This window comes from Apus apus, chromosome 4 (genome assembly GCF_020740795.1).
Source record: "Apus apus isolate bApuApu2 chromosome 4, bApuApu2.pri.cur, whole genome shotgun sequence".
Classification (NCBI taxonomy): domain Eukaryota; kingdom Metazoa; phylum Chordata; class Aves; order Apodiformes; family Apodidae; genus Apus; species Apus apus.
Window position 1 is genome coordinate 50,020,896 of NC_067285.1, and position 20,444 is coordinate 50,041,339.

Sequence of the window (20,444 nt, forward strand, 5' to 3'; positions counted from 1 at the left end):
GGGGGTTTATTTGTTTGTTTATTTTGTGGTTGGTTTTGTTGTTGTTTGTTTTTTGGTGGCTTTTTAAAAAATTGATAATATTAAAATGAAAAAGGCCTGCTACTTCATTAGCTCCTGAGAAAAAAAAGAGGAATTCTCTTCTGGTTGGAAAATTTACGTATCTGCATAAAATCCCTTTTTCTCTGCCTGGTGTGTTGACAGCTCCCCCTCCTGTTCCAATCGAATTTAGCCACCCTTCAGAGAACACAGATACTTTCCATTAGTACAAAAAGGGTATATTTGCTAACAAAGAACAATCTATATTATGCCCCATGCCCCTTAATACATGCAGGTCAAAATACCATGCATACATTTTATGAGAGAAATACAACGTGATGACAAACATCAACAACCATAATTTATTCCCAGAACCAGTTTTCTTCTACTAAAACACCTTTCAATTACAGCACTTCAATAGTGTTTCAATACATACTTCCTCTTCGTCCTAATTAATGCTCATATATGTCTGCATTAAAAAATCTACATAATCCATATGAAACAGTATATAAATAATCCAAGAAGTGCAAGATACAATTAATCACTACTCTCAGCTCAGCGCGCCGTGGGGCACGTTGATAAAATTAGTTACCATTTTGCACTGTGGCAATGTCGGAGCTACATTATGATCCCAGTATGTTACTTAGTTTGGCACTACAGCACCAAAATCAGAGGAGCCTCCAATGGGTTCTTCGATCAGGAAACTGAATTAAACCTAGGCTTTGCAGTTGTTCAACACATACTCCAGTACTCTAGTTATCACAATACCACCATCAGCTAACAAAACCTCACTGGCTTTTCAGGTATTTGGAAAAAACCCAAACAAACAGCAATGTACCTTCAAGAAAAGATCGGAACTGAGGATTTAAAGCTTCAGGTTGTTACCTCTTCCTTCAGCAAAATGAACAACCAGGAGAGAATTCGGGACAAACCCCTGCTGAAAGCTCTTCCTCTCAGCTAGCTCTGTGCACCTTTCCTGTGCAGCTGCGGGTTCCTCAGGGTGCCAGGTGGCAGCAGCTGCTGCTCCCCTCGGGGATCCTATAGAAGGGCATCCAGCCCAGGCCACACTTGCACCTAAGCCCATTGCTGTTTCTAGCTCACGCATCTGAGACAAACTCTGTATCCCAGCAACTAGACATCGTGTCAGAGAAGGCAAAATGGAAGAACTGCATCTTGCCATCATATGTAAGGTAGTAAGCTGAAAGAAAGTCTTTAAACTTTGTGGGACTTCGTCCCAGAATTTAGCACAGATGTTTAAAAGTAACAAATCCTGTATCGATGGATCGCTCCCTGTTATGAGGGGAGCTCACGTCCACCCACGACCCACCGGGAGCTAACCCCGACCGTTCCCTTGGGCCGAGCGCCCAGGCCTGAGGCTTCCACCCAGGAAGGCCGCCTCTGGTGAGCCCGGCTCCCCGAGGCACAGGCCGCGCGGCTCTCCCTTCTCTGAGGCGATACCTGGAGCCTCGCAGGGTTCTCAGGGCCGGCCAGGCCCCAGCTCCCGGGCCCAGATGTCGCACCGGGGCAGGTGACGCACCCGGGCCCCCCCGCTCCCGCCACAGCCACGGCCCCCACCGCGCACGCGCCCCAACGGCCGCCGGAGAAACGCGCACGCGCCGCTCTGCGCACGCGCAGCACGTCCCGGCTGGCCGCCCCCCCGCGCCACGCGCTCCTGTGCGTGACGCGATTGCGTCAGACGCAGCCTCTGCCGGGGGCGGGGCGGGGCGGGGGGGGGTAACGGCGCGATTTTTCAAAATGGAGGCGGCGGGGGAGGGGAGCGGCCGCCGGGCCCGGGAGCCGGGTCTGCGCCGAGGCGGGCGGCGGAGGGCGCCGTGATGGGCAGCGGCGGCCGGGGTCCTGAGGAGAACCCATAGCGGCACCTGGGGAGAGCGGCCGGCGCCATGGCGACCTGCATCGGCGAAAAAATAGAGGTGCGGAGCCCAGCCCCTGCCCCCTGCCCCCGGGTCCGCCCCGCCATTTGCCGGGGGCGCGGGGCCTGCGGCGGCGAGAGGCCGGGCGGAGTTCCGTCGCCCTGCTGGGGGGCGGCCGGCGAGGCGCCGATCGCAGCTCCTCCCCGGCCCGCCCGCGCCTTTCCCCCGTTCCTCAGCCCAGCGGGGCCGCTGGCGCAGCGGGCGCGGGGAGGGCTCAGCCCGCCGCCCGCCCCCCCGCCCCGGGCTGGATGCTGTTTCCCCACCCCTGGGGACACCCGGCCTGGGCGGAGCGCCCCGGGCGATGGCACCTGCAGCCCCGCGGGTGCGCACCTTGCGCAGGGAGCTGCGTCCCCCGCGTTGCTCCGCGGGTGGCGGTTGGCCCGTGCGGGAGCTGCCGCGCAGCCGGGCTGCGGAGAGCCCCGGGCGCGCTGTGTTTGCGGGGCGGGCGGCGGTCGCCGTGTAGCCGCTGCCATAGCAGCGGGAGCCGAGGGCAGTTGTCTCTTGTCTGGCGGGAGAGGCGGCGGGAAGGTGGCCGGTGGCATCGCCCCGCCCCGGGTCGCAGCCGCCGGTTCCCAGAGCGAGCCGGCCGCTGTGCGGGGAGGACGATGCCGCAGGGGACTCTGAGCGGTCCCGGCGCCCACCGCCCCCGCGCCCCGGAAAGCTCCATCCAGGTATTCCCGGGGGCCCCCCAAGGGTTTGCCCCGGCCCACGTCTACTAGGGAGAGTGCTCTGCATCGGGACAGAGGCTTCGAAGCCTAGGGCAGAGGCTGACGGTGGCTTTTGTTTTTTTTGCTGGTGTTGCAGGATTTCAAGGTGGGGAACCTCCTGGGGAAGGGTTCCTTCGCAGGAGTCTACAGAGCAGTATCGCTGAAAACGGGTCTGGAAGTGGCTATCAAAATGGTAAGGAAGCTAGCCAAGGAAGTCTCAGTCTTCTGAGGGACTGGACAAGGGCAAGTTGCAACAGGTTGGGGTTGTACAGTTGGGCATTCATGCCTGGCCTTTTTTAATGTAACCGAAATTTAGATTAGGATTTGATCCTGAGAGATGCAGTACAAACAAATAGACTGTTGATAATTAATGTAAATGCTTACAGTGCTGTTAAAAGAACTGCAGCTAATATGCAACATTCATCTGCCTTATAATTCTATTTCAGAAATCTGTGACCCCAAAAATTTCACTTAAACTTAGTATGGCTGGAAAGGTCCTCGACAAAACACCTGGGAAATTTCCCTTGCTACCAGGAGAAACTTTGTGAAGGAATTTTTCACGTTGCAGGGGTTTTGCCATATTCACTTATTGATAATACTTTTCTTAAAATACCCTTTTAGTGTTAACTATAGTTGCCATATCTGCCTGATAAGATCAGAACTAGGTTTCTCTGCTAAAGTATATATATATAAAAAAAACTGATTAGTGTTAATATTGGAAGTGTTAAGCTTGTCCCTTTTCATTCAGTTGCATGTTCCTCAGTTTATCTACAATACTTGCTCATTAAAACTACATAGTAGGTTAAACTATATGAGAACTTGTTTATATTTACAAGTTTTCATGCAGACATGCATTGAACATCTAAAATGTCAAGGTCACTTGAAACTCAAATGTACATATCACTGTTGAAGTGCTTGAAAAATATTCTGTGATCCATTTACAGATAGATAAAAAAGCCATGCACAAAGTTGGAATGGTCCAGAGGGTTCAAAATGAGGTGAAAATACATTGTCAGCTAAAGCATCCATCTATACTTGAGGTAAGAATGATGTTTCTGTAGAGAGGACTGTATTATGTGGCTTGTATAGTCTACCAAATGGATTTTAAGTTTTTAATTGTTTTATGTTCTAGCTTTATAACTATTTTGAAGATAGCAACTATGTATACTTGATACTTGAGATGTGTCACAATGGTGAAATGAGCAGATACCTAAAGAATAAGAAGAAACCCTTTTCAGAAGATGAAGGTGAGATCTTTTTTCAGGTAGTTCTTTGCTTTAATGTTTTGGTTTATTCAGTAACTAATTACAGTGAAAGGATACTTAAAATTGCAGTCGCTCTGAACCAGTTTGTATAGCTTAAAATCTTGTGATAAACTATAATCTCTAGATGAATTACTGTTACACATATATTCAGTTGAATTGCTGTATACTTTTGTTTCTGTTTATGTCCTTTTACAATAGCTTGTGCTATTTGGGGTTTAAAAACATAGACAAGGCACTTTGGAGGTAGAAGTATACAGAAGCTAGAGCTTAGCTTTGTACATTCAAAAAAGTTTCAATATAGGTCAAGACTGAAATGTTCCACAGAGGAAAGCTGTCAATTTCACATCCACAGATGTACTGCGTTTGTGTTGCACCTCTTCACCATGGAATGACTGTCTTACATATCACCAATCAGAAAGTGTCCCAGGTTATAGTTGTGTGGTAGCTGGAAAAATACGTACTGTGTTCCAAGCTGTGTGTGGAAATGAAGGTGATGTAGTTGACTGTGTTGCTTAAGAGCTGATATAGCAAGGAAATATCTGATTTGACATTCCATCAAGAGTTTTTGACATACTGGCAGTTGAGGAGAGATTCTTTTATGGTTTTACCTCAGTTTCTTACGTAAAGCACTGAAAATCCTATTTTTCATCGACAGTTCATCTGAGTAATGCTAAAACTTTTAAAAAGTGTCTATGTTACTCTGTAGATTATAGTTTCAGGAAAGAAGTCTTGGAAAAAGGATTAGTAAATTAATAAATGAAAATAATGTTTCATTTTCTTACAGTTGAGAGTGAGAGGATTTCAATTAGAACACAGGCTGCTGAAAGCCTAACCAGGACACTGCAATTAAAAAAAAAAAAAAGACAACCATCCATACTGCTCTGTGTAATGTCTGTAGGCACAGACAAACAGGCTGTTCTTGTTTCAGCTAATGTGGATTTGGTAGGATTGCCTCTGCTGCTTCCAGAGATACCATGCTGGTCATCCCTTGCACAGTTCTGCCAGTTTGCTATCTTCTCTATCGGTTTCTAATCTAATTCTGTGAAACTACTTATGTTTGTGGAGTTTTTGGAACCCAGATCACAGGTCTGGATTGAAGGGGTACTGCTGTACAGGCATCATCTGTTTAATTCAGATCTGCTCCAGCAAAGAGTTCATCTGATGGTATCTTAGTTCTAAAAGCTGGTAAAACACTGATCTCGACAAAGAATTATCTTAGTTTGAGGGGTGGTGTTTGTTACTCACTGGTCTTTGCTCTCTGATAAAAGAAATACGAGGGCTGTAAATTGTTTGCTTTAGGAAGAATAATTCTTTAAATTGCTGCAATTGCAACATCATAATAAATGGTGCTGTTTCAGCCTGGATGAGGTTTTGTTATTCCTGCTGTAATCTGAAGCTTTTAATTATTCCCTGAATTTCTAATGTAATATAGCAGAAGACTATCCAAATACAGTGAACTTAGAAGTTTTTGAGAAAGTGGAATGTTACTAGCCTTGCCAGTTAGCTAATGATAAAACAAATATAATCCAAAGGGTCTTTTACATTTTAGAATCTGCACATCATGAAGTAGCTTGATTTCATGCACTTGTGGTTTCTGAGAGTGAGTTAACAGCTGTTTTAATTCTGAAGAACCTAATTTTTAAAGAGTTTAGGCTAATTGCAAGTATTTCCATTCCTGCTTACATTATTCTATTAGCAAAGAAACACATCTGATTACTGCATTATAGACCACTTTTTAGGAACTTAGAAAACAGTCATGCAAAAAGCAGAAAGTTAATTCCCATCTAATTAGCATGACACTTGAAACATCCTTGTAATTAAAAAAAAATTAGCAAGACCAATAGCAGACTTCAGGAAGTTATTTTAACAGCTATGATTTCCATTATATGACTAAAACATCTACTTTTGTGTTTTACTAGCTCGACACTTCTTGCACCAAATTATCACGGGTATGCTGTATCTGCATTCTCATGGAATCCTGCACCGGGACCTCACCCTTTCTAATATCTTGCTCACCAATAATATGAATGTCAAGATTGCTGACTTTGGACTAGCAACTCAGCTGAAAATGCCTCATGAAAAGCATTACACCATGTGTGGAACTCCAAATTACATTTCTCCAGAGATAGCCACAAGGAGTCCACATGGACTTGAATCCGATGTGTGGTCTTTGGGCTGTATGTTTTACACTCTTCTTATTGGAAAGCCACCTTTTGACACTGACACAGTCAAGAACACACTGAACAAAGTAGTGTTAGCAGACTATGAAATGCCAGCCTTCTTATCAAGGGAGGCACAAGACCTTATACATAGGTTACTTCGCAAAAATCCAGCAGATCGCTTGAGTCTTTCCTCAGTGTTGGATCATCCTTTTATGTTGAGGTGTAGCTCTGCACGGAGTAAAGATTCGGGAACTTCAGAAGATTCAATGGACAGTGGAAATGCTACCATCTCTACAACTTTCACAGGCTCTTCCAGCATCAGCACCAGCAGTTGTTTGAAGGAAAAGAAGAAGCTGTTAGTTGGGCAGCCACTCCCAAATAAAATTACCTTTTTTCCTAAAACCAAGAATTCCAGTAATCCTTCATCGGTAGATGGAAGCGGTTCTTTTCATCAGTGGGGAATTGAGGGAAAAGAAATGGGTGTAACTGGCAGGGGAAGGGCCATGCAGCTTGCTGAAGAGAGACCACATTCACGCTACCTCCGGAGAGCCCACTCTTCAGATAGGTCTGGCACATCCCATAGTCACACTCAAGGCATATCGAATATTGTTGAGAGATGTCACTCTGTGGAACTGCTTTCAAAGCCTAAAGCAGGAACAAGGGAAAGTACACCTGCAAACAGCTATACTGATATAGGAGAAATATTTAAGGAGAAGACTTCCAGTGGTTCTGGTTCTTTTGAAGGGCCAATATCTCCACCTGTAAAAGATCAACCACAGTAAGCATCAGTTTTTATTACGATGAAATTTAAAGCTGCCTTATATATTAAATGCATAATTTTTCTTTTAATTAAGCAATAGTAAGTGCCCAAAGCCTCAACACTGGGACCTTGAATACCAAATAAGAGATGGTGATGATGCTGTTGGTATGTAGTGGTTTACCTCCTCACTGTCCCTACCTTAAAGTTTATAAATGCAGTGCATCAGCTAGCTAGATGGTAGCTTGTATTTATCCTGGTATTGATTTCCTTCTGTGTGCAGAAAGGTGAGTATTTCTTTCCCTGCAGTAATTGTAGTAGAGAGCCTTGCTTATTCTTTGTAGAAGAGACGAAGACTAGGGTAGAAGACATTCAGACCGTGACTGCCAGCATCTTTAATTGCTGCTCTGGTGGTGGTTTTTTCTTTTATGCTTAGACAGGGTCAAGGAAAAAAAAAACACCACCAACAAAACAAATTAAGTACAAGATAAGGCAATAAGATTACAAAACTGGAATACAGGGAGGGAAACAAAACTTTAAAATGGCTATCTGAAACTTAGTTCTGTCCTTAGTAGTAGTTTCTGGCTGAAAATCCTGGCCTCTTTCTATACATTGATGGACTTCCCCAGCTGATACAAACCAACTTGGGCGCCAAATGTACGAGTGGTACTAGGATATTTTCTCTGGTGTTGGAAGCATCATCTTTACCCCCTGTGCACTGCTATGCAACAAGAGCCTTCTTTGTGATTGACCTAGTCTGTCTATGCCTGGAAGCTTGCTTTGTTTTTTTTCCATCAGCAGAATATCAAGACTTGGCTATTTTAATGTAAGGACTATGGCATATCTTAGTTGTTGCATATCTCTCCACATTAAGAAGTGGCAACTTTAATGGTTCCATATATTTTTCTTTTGGCAAGTCAGTTCAGGGAAAATGCAAATAAACACTTTGCCCTATAAAAAAACTTAATGGAATAAGAGGTTTTTCATGAGTATTCTCGAGTGTTTGTCATAAGCCCCTGTTCAGCAAGTTCAGTGGGCATGTGCATTCTTTTTATTTTGAGAAATATTTGAATAAAAAAAAGTATATGTGCAAATGTTAATATGTTTACTTGTATTCCCCCATGGCTTCATAAAAATATGCAGAATGTAAATGTGACAGAATATTAATATGAATGTGGGGGTTAACTGAACGTTTGCTACTTTTTTTACATGAACTATTATAGGAGAGCCCCTTACGTCTGTACTTAGCCTGCACAGCAATCTCAAATGCAAGGTTCTAAGACATAAGTTAGATACTTTTATTTTATGGGGTTTTTTTGTGATAATTAACTCCTTGCCAATGTTAAGTAGTGATAAGTGCAAAAAGAAAGTACAGATGGATATAGGCTACGGAGACAGAAAACCTCACAGGAGCTTAGTGTGAATTTACAACAGATCGGTGACTCTGTAGTAACTGTTGTGTGGTCTTTATTTTTCAACGTGTTTGGTTCACCTGTGACAAAATACATGATATTGTCTAAAAAACTGGTAATTTTCTTAATAATCTTTGGGATTTACTGTATTTTATATACAATCAAATTATTTTGGGTCATAAGATGGCCTATATATTTTAGCTGCATATTTGTTATGCTGATTGAGATCCACTGGGGTCATGGGTGTCATCCCTGTGTCTCCTCTGAGGTTGTTCTCTTTACTGTGATTCTAGTAGATCTTAAGAACTAGATTTAAGAACTAGATGTAAGAACAGCTGCTGCTGGCAGCATTATCAGTGGCTCTTTTTGTTTGTATATGTCAGTTCCAAGAGTCAGGTAGTGAGTGCCAACAGGCTTAAATTTGTGCCAAAACGTAGTAATAACACTTCATTCCATTTGGCAACAGTACTTATTTTTTATGTTTTATCCAATGAACAGCCCCCATGAAAAAAGAAGTGTGTTCCATGCTGTCTAGAACTGCAAAATGCTACCTGCATTTCTTGAATGTTCTGAAAGTGTGGTGGTTTCTGCAACTATGACAGAATTTTTGTTGTGCAAGTGTCTTTGATATCATCTTGATTACATGTGTAACTTTTATTTTTCAGCTCAAATTATCTCTGCCCAATGAAGCCCCAGGTCGGATTGTTAGAGCAAAAGTCCCAGGCTGAGACAATGCAGCAGTGGCTTGGAAGCATGCAAACAAATGGTGTGTTACTAAACAGTTGTGTATTTTTGCACTCAAGTTGGAGTAGTGATTTCTGTGGGTTTTTCTGTATTTGATTTCATTAAGCTTTTGATAGAAGGTATATATGTATGGCCAAGTAACTGAAACTGGAGGATAATGCTGGTATCCAAAATAAGAGGCTACTACAGACAGACTTTTTTCTGAATGAAAAGCATGGGACACCCTAAATTGACTTAGAATCATCATAGAATGGTTTGGGTTGGAAGGGACCTTAAAGGTCATCTAGTTCCAACCCTCCTGCATGGATAGGGACACCTTCCGCTAGACCAGGTTGCTCCAAGCCCCATCCAACCTGCCCTTGAACACTTCCAGGGATGAGGCATCCACAACTTCCCTGGGCAACCTGTGCCAGCATCTTAACTTTTCACTACAGAAAAATTGACACAGATATTGAAAGAGGCAAAATGATTTCCAGCATCAGTCGTCTGTAGAATCATTCTCAAGCAAGAAATATCCCAATGACAACATTGTTTTGGTTTTCTTTTGATCTAAGCTGTAACACTTTAGTTTCCCAAGGTACGAATTAATTTTCAGAAGGTTTTGTAGTTGGTGTTCCTTTTAAGTTGTTGGGTTGGTATAACGAACCATATGCCTTCATAGGAGTGAAGAAATTGTATGTTAAATTTTGAACACTTAGCTTCCTAAATTGAGGTCACTTTCTTTAATATTTTAGAAAAAGAGGAAAACACAGTTCTATAGTGTGTCATAACTACTCAGTTATGAACTGAAATGCGTGTGTATGTAAGTGATGAAAGATTGTCAGGTGACTCAAAACCCCTGTTAATTTAGCTGTGTGAATACACTTTAAGGGAAAATGGGACCTCAGTGAATGAGAAAGATAATAAGGCTGCAGAAGGAGGGGTGGAGAAAAGGACAAACGACACAGAAGGGAAGGAGGTGTTCTTTGTCATGCATCATGTTACATCATTTACAAATAATGTAATCTAATCATAAAACTAAATAATAAATTCCATCTGGCCTTTTTTGTTTTGAAATTACTGGACTCTTTCCCATCCTGTCTACAGGGAATTGGAATAATATGACATATGATCTGAATAATCTTATTTAAGTCTTTATCCCTTCTCAACTGTTCTGCAACATGGCAGGAGGAGTGCAATACTTGTGTGGGTGAGGTGGAAGTTTACCAAGAGCTTAAATATCAAAACCAGGGCAGCAGTTTCAGGAAGCTGAAATATACAAATATTTTTTTTGTATTTTAACAAGTGACTGGAAATATAACAAGGGTTTTGGAGCATGCATTTTACATCTTGAGTACTAAAACCTCTGGTTGATGCTTAAACACTAGTTAGAGAAGCTGAAACTTAAGCTTGCTACTAATGGTTATCTGAATGGCAAGCAAACTGTTTCAACAGGTGAAAAAAATTGTTATAAACTGGTGTTTAAGCATCTATTTGAAATCTTAGTATTTTTTTGATAAATGGCTTTGCAAAATTATTTGATATCTGTTAAGACTGAAAGCCATCCTAACTGAAATAGTTTAACAGTTTTAAGTAGCACTGGAATTTTGTTACACTGGTATTGATTGAAAAGTCAAAGCCTTATGATCTGGACTGAAAATTAAAGAAATCTCATTCTCCACTGTCTCCACTAGTTAAAAGAATGCTCACTGAAGGAAAAAAAAATCAGCAAAAGAAAAACTGGCTTAATCCTGGCTCAAACCAGGACATTCACTTAAGCCTTCTAAGATGGCATTTTGAAAAACTTTCAAAAACAGTAGCGTTATTTTCTCCTGACTGTGACTCTTTGAATCTATTATGTACCTTTGCTGTGCTTTCAGTTCCACTGAGATCACCTGCAGACCTAACTGGCAACAGCAATGCACGTGGAGGTTTTAGATACCATCTGGATGTGCAGCAAGATGCATCCAAAAATGCGTGGAATACGTTGAAAGATATGAGGAATCCTGATGCATCCAGTGACTGTCCGCATTCTTTAAACCAGAGAAACCCAAATAAATGTGTCCCTGGAGTTCTCTGCAAATCTGATAAAATTCAACCATTGCCTTCTGCGTGTGGCCTTTGGTCAACTTCAGAACAAAACCAAACATGGGGCAAAGAACCAGCACGTCAGAAACCTACGCTGCGAAGTATAGTATCACCTCTCAGTGCTCACAGGCTAAAGCCCATCAGGCAAAAAACCAAAAATGCAGTGGTATGTATCAGTTATTAACAGAAACAACTGAAGTATTAAAAATAGTGTGACTTGGTAAACTAGAGGCACTTGTTTTAGGAAAACTAAGGTAGAATAATTTTATATCAAGTTATATTAGCAATTTTGTATATGGTATACTTGTGGTCACTCCCTGCAAATAGTGACAGGGCATTGCTTTTAGCATAACAAATATTAAGCGCATATATACATATCACATAGGTTTTTCGGTTGGTCTGTTCCTGGTATCACCCTTTAGCTCCTTAAAGTCTGTGGTTCCTCCTGCCCCATAATTTGTTTTTTAAAAAAAGACCATAATAGGGCTGAACTGTCTTTGTTGGATTTGTCACTTAAGCCACACCCGCACTGGCCAGGCTTATAACCTGCAGTGTTATAAGTGTTCTAATAGCATGAATAGCAGAAGTTACTCTTAAGAAGCATTTATAAGTTTGCAGTGTATTCAAGGAGGAATAAAACTTTTTTTTAAGTATTAGTGGAAATAAATTATATTTTATCTTGCCAGACAGTAAAGGTCTTTTTGTGCAATGTATATTTAATATATTTTAGGTGAGCATTCTAGATACTGGGGAAGTGTGTATGGAGTTTCTAAAAGATCACCATTCACAAGAACTTGTGAAAGAAGTTCTCAGAATATCTTGTGATGGAAATGTGGTAAGTATGTTTTCAGTTTATTCACTGATGTATAAGGGCTTAAGACTTTTCTGTTCTTTTAGGTTTTTTTTTTAATTTTCATTTAAGTGATGATTTGTTTGAAAATGCAATGTTTACATATGCATAGCTGTAAACCTTTTGCCCATAGTACAGCAATACAAATATAGGTAGCAAGCAATTATTTCAGAGCAAAATTGGACTTGACTTCGGGAATAGTGGAAATGTTGTTGAAAAACTGCTGCTGCTAAGGAATCACCTGGAGGAATAGAGGGTTCATGGTGAATTATGATAATTAATTAAAATGACCTATTTCCATGCCTGTTAAAAGTAAGGGAGGAAATGCTGTAGTAAGTTACAACTGTAAACACATTTTTCCCTTTTGGTAGATTGCAGTTTATCATCCAAATGAAGGAAGAGGTTTCCTTCTTGATGACAGGCCTCCTGTTCCTCCTGAAGACATCTGTATGTATAATTTTGACAATTTGCCAGGTAAGCTGAAATTTATTTTAAAATTATTATGATGAATGTGATTTTATGTGAATCTTGTTTGAAGCTTTATAGCTTTTGGTCACTACGTTTTAGATAAAACTCCTTTCAGAATAAGATTTGTGCTACAGTTTAGCTGGAAAACTATTTGAAACTTCACAAGAAAGTGTAAACCCACATGTTTTAATTAATTTTACATGGAAGTTATATGGAGTCACTTATCCCTTTACAATATACTGTATTAAAATGAAAGCTTTCGTGATCCTCTGCTCGTTCATATTGGAAGTGGTTTAAATATGAGTGGAAGAAGTATCAAGTAAGTTTTAAAAGACCCACTTTACACTGAGCTTCAAAATACTTGTAACAACTTGGGGGGGAGGTGAAAAATATGTATTTGAAAGCATTGACAGATTATTTAATCTAGACAGCTGAGAAACAGAAGCTAAGTTCTTGAGACAAGCAGACTTCTCTATTAATTAGAGACCAAATACAAGTTTTACCTGAAGCCAGCTGGACCCTGATAGCTAGTTAAATGGTGTGTGCAGCACTTGACTGTTTTTTAGGCTCTGAAACAGGTTAACTGAAGCTATTCAAGTGAAGTTATTGAAGATGCATGCTTTTCTAAAAGTTTGTGGAAATAAGTCAGTTTCTTTGACTGTACTTCTGTAAACTACTTAGATATTACTCACAACCTTCAGCTATTTTCATACATATTTAAAAATACTTCCTTCCAAGTTGGTGCACAGTGTTTAATCTGAGGACTTTTAACAACAAGATTTAAAATTTTCTTTTTTAGAAAAGTACTGGAAAAAATACCAGTATGCAGCCAAGTTTGTGCAGTTGGTGAGAACAAAAACCCCAAAAGTTACTTTCTACACAAGATATGCCAAGTGCATGTTGATGGAAAATTCACCCACTGCAGACGTTGAAGTTTGTTTTTATGATGGTATGTATTCATTTTTGCAAGTATGCAAATAGTTACAACATGTCATTAAAGCTGCATATAAAATACTCCTAAAGACAATGAACACTTCAGGTTGAAGAAAACACTGGAAAACTTTTTTTTCCACTCTGCCTTTTTTTGTAGCATTCACAGAAGAGTTGATTACTCATTAGTTCCTTTGTGGTATCTTCTGCAGGGAGTACATGTTGCAGAAGTGTTATTTAAATTATGTCTTGTTTTTATTTATGAGCTCTTATTTGCTCCTGCATTTGATAGTTAACCTATTGATAGTGAAATGTGTGTCCCTACTCTAAGCTTTCCATTGTTAACTGAGGTAACAGTATTACTGAGAACACTCACTGGAGAAAGCAATTGGCTGCCTTTTCCAACTCTACCCTTCATAAACTAGACAGCACAGATGATTGTCATCTTACTGCAGACTACTGTCAACTAGTTTGATTTGCTGCAGGCATAGATATACCTGCCAGAATTTATGACCAGAAGAAAAAAGACCACAGCTCTGTGATTCAGTGTGGGACTATCATTGAAAGACTGGGTATCTTTTTGGAAACAATACTCAAATACTGATAGTGTACTAGTGAAATTTTGGCAATAGTGTTAGATATGTTAATTTCGTCTCTGATTAGTGTTTAAAAAGGTGGTTCTTAAAATGTGTACTAAATGCATTATTTTAGACCATTTAAGTAGTGACCCTTGACCATGGAAGCTATTCCATTAACATCACAGCCCCAGTGTAAGTGACCTTTTATTTCTATTAGACATAGAGCTCATGGAGGAGTGGTTTTATTCTTGCAGTAGTTAAAGCTGTTTTTTTTATAGATGCTGGCATTTTACACAATTAAAACTAGGCATTTTTACATGGTCCTGCAGGAGCAAAGATACACAAGACAGCTGGTATAACTCGTGTGATTGAAAAATCAGGGAAATCCTTCACTTTGAAAGGAGAAAGCGAAGCAGGTTTGAGGAAGGAAATACAAGCTTATATGGATCATGCAAATGAGGTAAACCATTTTATATAGATCTTTTACAGTGAAAAGCAACCTTTTGAAAATTCGTTTTCTCTTTTACAAATGTGCTTCTGATGTTGCTTTTGCATATTTTTCATTACTCTATAAGGAGGAATGATGAATTTTTTTGGAAGAGCAAATACCAATGTAGAGGTAACAGTAACAGTATCTCACAATTATGACTGTTAGAGGAAATTGTTATTAGTGTGTAAAGAAGGTTTGAACGTTTGGTGAAATGATTAAACAGAACAGATGGAGCTGCTTTATATAGGTTTATAAAAAATGAAAACAAAACACAACCAAAACCCAAAAAAAGCCCCACAAAAAAACAGCCCCCCAAAAAAACCCAAACAAACAACCTAACACAAAAACCTGCCAGGTGTTTAACTGGTCAGCCTGCTCTGCTTTCCATCTCTTGTTTCATGTAACTCAATTAGTAGTCACAAGAGAAATTTTTTTGTCTGTGAAGTAAAAAGCAATAAAAATATTGTACAAATTTCCTATTCAGTCTTCCTTGTGATCTGTTATTTTCTGGAGTAGAATTCAGGGTTCTTCTAGTTCCCCATCCAGTTCTGCTAAAAGGGGAGGAGATGTGATTATTAAGAGCATAATTTGAGCTGTACTGAGGCTACAAGAGAGTCTTGCTATAGCATGGCATTTTGAGTCATATCCATGGTACATGAATGCAGCTCTTACTGATACTCGGTACCATAGAAAAAAAACCACTCGCTTGTGTAGGCTTACCTGCCACGCTAAACATGAAATAAACATGAAATAGTTATACTGTTCTCAATTAGAAACTTTAACGAGCTCCTTCTAATTCCAGGGACACCGTATATGCCTTGCACTGGAAGCTGCTGTTTTGGAAGAAGAAAAAAGGAGTGAAAGTGTTCCATTTTTTCCAATAATTGTTGGAAGGTATTTACCTTTCATTTGACAATACTCATGTGTTTGAATATTCCCACTACACAGCCTTATGCAACTGGTGTTGGCAGAAGCCAGGAGTGCTTAACAGGGGCTCATAGTAATTAGCAAGATAAATATTAAGTTGATGGCACGTATGAGCACCTTATTTTGGACCTGTAAAGCCTCCTTTGATAGTAGGACAACACAGACTTGCAGATTTAGGCTAAACCCGACTAACAGCACATGTAAAAGAGTTCTGCAGGAGAGCAGTGCCATCAAATGCTTTGTACAGTCCATGGTAAACAGAAGGAAAAGCTACATCTTCACACTTGTTTCTTTAGTCCCTTCAGGGCAGATCTCTTCCCAATCCGTCTCATTATCTTTCTAGAAAACCTGGCAGTGCGGAATCGCCACAGGCTGTAGCATCTCCATTGTTGGACAATACAAACTCTCCAAAAGAAGTTATGGCACTGGATAGAAGTATAGCTGCCAGTTCTACTCCAGTTCCAACTCCTAACTGTCCTCCTTCTGTAAGTACACAAGAACATAGTGGTGACTGATGTCCGGTAGGAATTAAAATATTGCTGTTTTATTTGAACTAATGGAGTTACATTTTTATGGGAATAGGCTTTTATTAGCCATTTATGAACATACTGACTAGAAAGGTTAACTTGGATTTCAACTGACTTTTGACATCTGGATTTAAGGTAATCTGAAAAGCCCGAATCCTCCAAAACTACCACAAATGCCCCCTAGGAACTTAGTCTGAAAATAGGTTACATTGCATAGCAGAGTCTTCAATTTGTTTTGGGGAACTCTTATGTGCCCTCAGTCCTGTGTATTGAATGGCAGTCACAAAACATATTAGCACTTGAAAGACTACTTGAAAGACTTACGACTGCTGCATCACAGCCCTGATTCAGCTGGCTGAATTATATTGCAGTTTTGGCATGTGGAGTTCGTATCACCTTAACTTTGTTGAATTGATGTGGGTCTAAATCTCTGTTCTTTGATAGTGTAGCACATGTCCTTAGTGCAGAATCTGCCAGTTTTCGCTTGACTGAAATGAACCTGGCAACAACAGTTCCTTAGGGCTTCAGTACTACTGTTGATTTTTGCACTGACTTAAGGTTACCCATCACCACAGGTCTAACTCAAGGGCTCAGTGTTCAAACTCATTTCCTGTTTTGCCATGCAGCAAACATTTAGGTCTTTGTAAGACTCTTGCTGTTTGCCATCTCTTCTGAAGTATGTATTTCTAAACAAAATAACACGAGTTAGTTTAGCCTTTTCCATGTTACTCTTGACTCTTAGTCAGTTTCTTTATACTTGAACTAGATCTGTATATCCTGAGGTACAGATTGTTGTTTCTTTCAGGTTCTTGTCATGACCTGGATCCTGATCTCTTTCCTGACCAAGCTCATATTTCAGAGACATCCCTTGACTTGCATCTTTTCATTGAATCCTGAATCTTAAACACTGCTAAGCAAAACCATCTCATTTCTCCTCTCTGTGACTATGGGAGGAGGTATCCAAGCAGTAGAACTTCTATAGAAGCAGACATGTTCCTCCTAGACAGTAGTGGTGGTGTTGTCCTTAAGGCCTCCAATGTTTGATCCTGTTATTCTTAATTCATCACTTTGGTCTCTCTAAACCTAGAACAGACTTCATGTGCTATAGAACTCTTCAATTAATGATTAATGTTCTAGTTTCCAGTTAAAAGCAATGTCCATTCTTTTGTAAAACACTGGTGAAGTCATCATCTGAATGAGGGCTATTTTATAATATGTTTCCTTAACATTTTTCCAGAAGATAGGGTTTTCTGACAGTCAAAGAAGGAAAAATGGGGTTTAAGTAGAAAAAGTCTGTTTAGGGAAAATGATTGCTTTGTGAGTGCAGGGAAGCAGTAGAAAAAGCTGTCATAATGCTCCAAGTCATATGGAATCCTGTGAGGTTTTATAAAGGAATGCTGTTAAATGAACCATTTAGGCTAAATCTGTCCGTATATATGAAAATATTAAAACAGGTGGTAGATGACCATTATAGTTGGTATATAATTAGTTGAAATAATGCTAAGGCTGCTAATACTGTGCATTTCTGGATTTTAGGTGGTGTCATATGAAAAGTCTACATTTGTGACTAACAATGTTGAAACTACATGCTCCTCTGTTCATCAAACAGAATGCAGTCCAAATTCAGCCCAACTTTTAAAATCTGTCTTTGTGAAAAATGTTGGTTGGGCTTCTCAGGTGAGATATTAATATTGATAAAGGAGGGAAGTATGTCCTTTTTTTCCTATTAAACTTGAGCTACATGTTTTTAAGTCATTAACTTTAAACTTGATTTTTGAGGAATGCAGTCTTAAATCAGTTTAAATCTGAAAACTGGTATGTGGCAAGATCCTTCCAAATACAAGTCTTAGGTAAATACCATGGTGAACTATGCAAGTAAAAGAAACCAAAAGGATAGTTCACTATTTCAGTTATCACAGTTTTCCTGTGATGGTTATGGCTTATTTCAATGTCTTCTGTCATTTAAAATTGACTCTAACAGCTTCAATTTTTTACTAAACTTGTCTGTTCACTAATGTATATGTAAAGTGTCATGACAAAATGTTTTTAACAGATACTTACCAGAGCTGTACAAGAAGAATCAATCTGCCTCTACAGCAGAAAAAGCTGTTTCCTTACAGAGAAATTTTTCCTCTGCTTTTCTGTGGGACTAGCTTTAGATTTAAAGAAATGGTTCTCTGCAATCCATATAAAGTAAACTCCCTGTCCTAACAGAAAAAGTTAGCATTATACATTTTAAAATATATATATATAAAGCAGTGAACTCTCAGAAATGTGCCTTCTATTTTATGTTTGGTCCTATTTAACATTTCTTTAGGAGTGCTTAAGCTGGAGGTAACTTATTAAGTCGTTGAAAAGGATGGCTGAAGATGAGTATCTGAAACCTTAGGAAGTCTGATTCTTGAGACTACTTACTCTGAAGTAGTACACATGCAATCTTTATCTGTAAAAGACTAACCAAGATATCTAAGTCACTTTAGCAATTCTGAAAAAAAATCAGCTTCATCTGTTAGAAAAATTCTAGGCATGTAATCTTTTTTATGTCCTCAAACTATAATGCAACTTCTCTTGTTAGCTGACCAGTGGAGCAGTATGGGTTCAGTTTAATGATGGATCCCAACTGGTAGCCCAAGCAGGTGTTTCTTCTATCACTTACACATCTCCAGATGGCCAGACAACTAGGTGAGTCACTTACTGCTGTGAAAATAGCTCAGTTTACTGTCAGTGCAAGACTGTTAAACCTAACGTGTGAACTTCACAGCTGCTGTTTAATATTAAGATTTAGCTTTTCAATCACTTCTCAGTTGATTAGCTTACATAAGCTTAATAAATAGATACACCTATAGCTTTGACTGAATTCTGGATCATAAAGTAATAAAGAGAAGCTGGGCATGCATCTACTTAGCCTCCAGAGTATGGCTACTATTCATGTATAGTATTTAAAAGAGGGAGGGGGAGAAAAGTATGGTTTTGATGTTGTGGGTTTTTTTTTCCTCCCCCCCAAGATACTGCTAGATTAGGAAGATAGCATGTCAACATTGATACATAGACCTAAGTGCTCAGGTGAAGTTTTGCACATCTTACTGGGCACTTCCCATACAAGTATGGCCACTCAGTGACATACTTCCTCTGTACAGAGTTTGAAATAGTAATACACAGTCTGTTCAGGTATTATTGCGGCTTTAAACACTCCATGAATATTTTCTAATCTGAAATAATTTTTTAGTTAGATATACATACAGGGAAGGCCTAGATTTAAGCCATCAAGCTTTAATTAATGTGTCTAGATATACTTAATATGTACATGTTTTGCCTATTTATAGGCAAGTTTTGAATAATTAATAGTTCTGAAATAAAACTATTTCAAGCATCTTTCTATGCTTATTTGCCTTTCTAGGTATGGAGAAAACGATAAGTTGCCAGAATACATCAAAGAGAAACTGCACTGTCTGTCTTCTATTCTCGTGATGTTTACCAATCCAGCTGGTCCCCAGTGATTAAAGGAAAGCATGTGTCAGGACACAAGAGCTTATGACTTTCAAGTGAAGTGATCTTACTCATGCAGAAATTATTCCAAAAGCTGTTAAAAAAATTAGGAAGGGGAGGGTTGCTCTGTTTGTGTAGCAAATGGCTTGTACAGTATCATACAAAACAAGTTTTTCCTCAAAATGATGGATAAACTTGCTCAAGCAAAACTTTGAGCAACTTAGTTCTAGATAGCATCAACTTTTTGGAAATGTGTGGTTTTTTTCTTCTCCCCTGCTTACTCAGTGCCAATAATCAACGAAAATGCATCTGTGCTATGGAAGAGTTTGTATTTGTAAATAACTTATTTTTACGTCTTACAAGTAATATATGTAAATATGTATATGTTTTATAACTGTTTTTATTTTTTGTAGCAGTAGCTTTAACTTCCCTGCACAAGCATTTTATACAAACAAAAAAATAAATGCAGTGGTAATTGTCCAGATCTGTTTATTTGTTTCTTGTTCAAGTGATGGTTTATTGAGAGCCTTTTCCTCTAAGTATTACACTTGATTTATACAGGAGCTGATCTGATGTCTTAGAGCATCAGATGTTTCTAGTTTTTGTCTGGGTGAAGCTTGGGGAGAAACAGTATAAAACTGTTGCATGAAGCTACTTCTAACTTGCTGAAGTGAAAGATTGCACTATGGTTTGTGTATTCAGTATTTTATATCTGTTTTACAGCTGACTATAAAAACCCAAACAACCCAACCTTAAATGATTCTCCAAAAGGATTTTTTTAAATGCACTCTCAGTTGACAAGTGTTCCTTATTCAGATGGAATGATTGCATGGTAAAGTAACTATTACAAGCCTTTGATAAACCAAGTCGTGTGCATAGCTCTCATGCAGACTGCAAAGGTTTTGAATATACCTATAGATTAAAACGTGCATCTGCACATAAATATAGCTATCTTAGAGGAAACACTTCATTTCACTACTTTAATCTTAAAGCAACTGAGTTTTAAAGTAGCAACTCAGGCTTGATAAGATGTGTCAGTACTGCATATTAAAAACCTGCTTTATTTGCCATACTGATAATCTGACATAATACAGTTTGTACAAGATA

At 39.6% G+C, this 20,444-nt stretch overlaps 1 protein-coding gene across 2 annotated transcripts; it reads left to right on the plus strand.

Annotated features, from left to right (window-relative positions):
• Positions 1-1,778: 1,778 nt before the first annotated feature.
• Positions 1,779-19,817, plus strand: PLK4 (polo like kinase 4). 2 transcript variants are annotated; one of them, XM_051619668.1, is made up of 16 exons: positions 1,779-1,967; positions 2,772-2,867; positions 3,619-3,714; positions 3,807-3,921; positions 5,859-6,879; positions 8,936-9,036; positions 10,874-11,247; positions 11,812-11,916; positions 12,303-12,405; positions 13,199-13,348; positions 14,237-14,367; positions 15,200-15,291; positions 15,668-15,809; positions 17,388-17,528; positions 18,427-18,533; positions 19,249-19,817. In XM_051619668.1, the coding sequence occupies exons 1-16, from the start codon at positions 1,938-1,940 to the stop codon at positions 19,346-19,348; spliced, it is 2,904 nt and encodes a 967-aa protein (XP_051475628.1). In that variant the 5' UTR covers positions 1,779-1,937; the 3' UTR covers positions 19,349-19,817. The 2 variants fall into 2 exon arrangements, with proteins under 2 accessions (XP_051475628.1, XP_051475629.1); XM_051619669.1 differs by lacking the exons at positions 17,388-17,528; positions 18,427-18,533 and having other exon boundaries at positions 1,906-1,967; positions 19,249-19,348.
• The last annotated feature ends 627 nt before the right edge of the window (positions 19,818-20,444 follow it).

What these genes read in the sequence shown, in the direction of transcription:
- PLK4 (XM_051619668.1), top strand. Translation starts at nt 1,938, where the DNA reads ATGGCGACCTGCATCGGCGAAAAAATAGAG. An exon ending in TTTCCAATAATTGTTGGAAG is followed by an intron (nt 15,292 to 15,667) that starts GTATTTACCTTT and finishes TTATCTTTCTAG; the next exon opens with AAAACCTGGCAGTGCGGAAT. An exon ending in ATGTTGGTTGGGCTTCTCAG is followed by an intron (nt 17,529 to 18,426) that starts GTGAGATATTAA and finishes TTCTCTTGTTAG; the next exon opens with CTGACCAGTGGAGCAGTATG.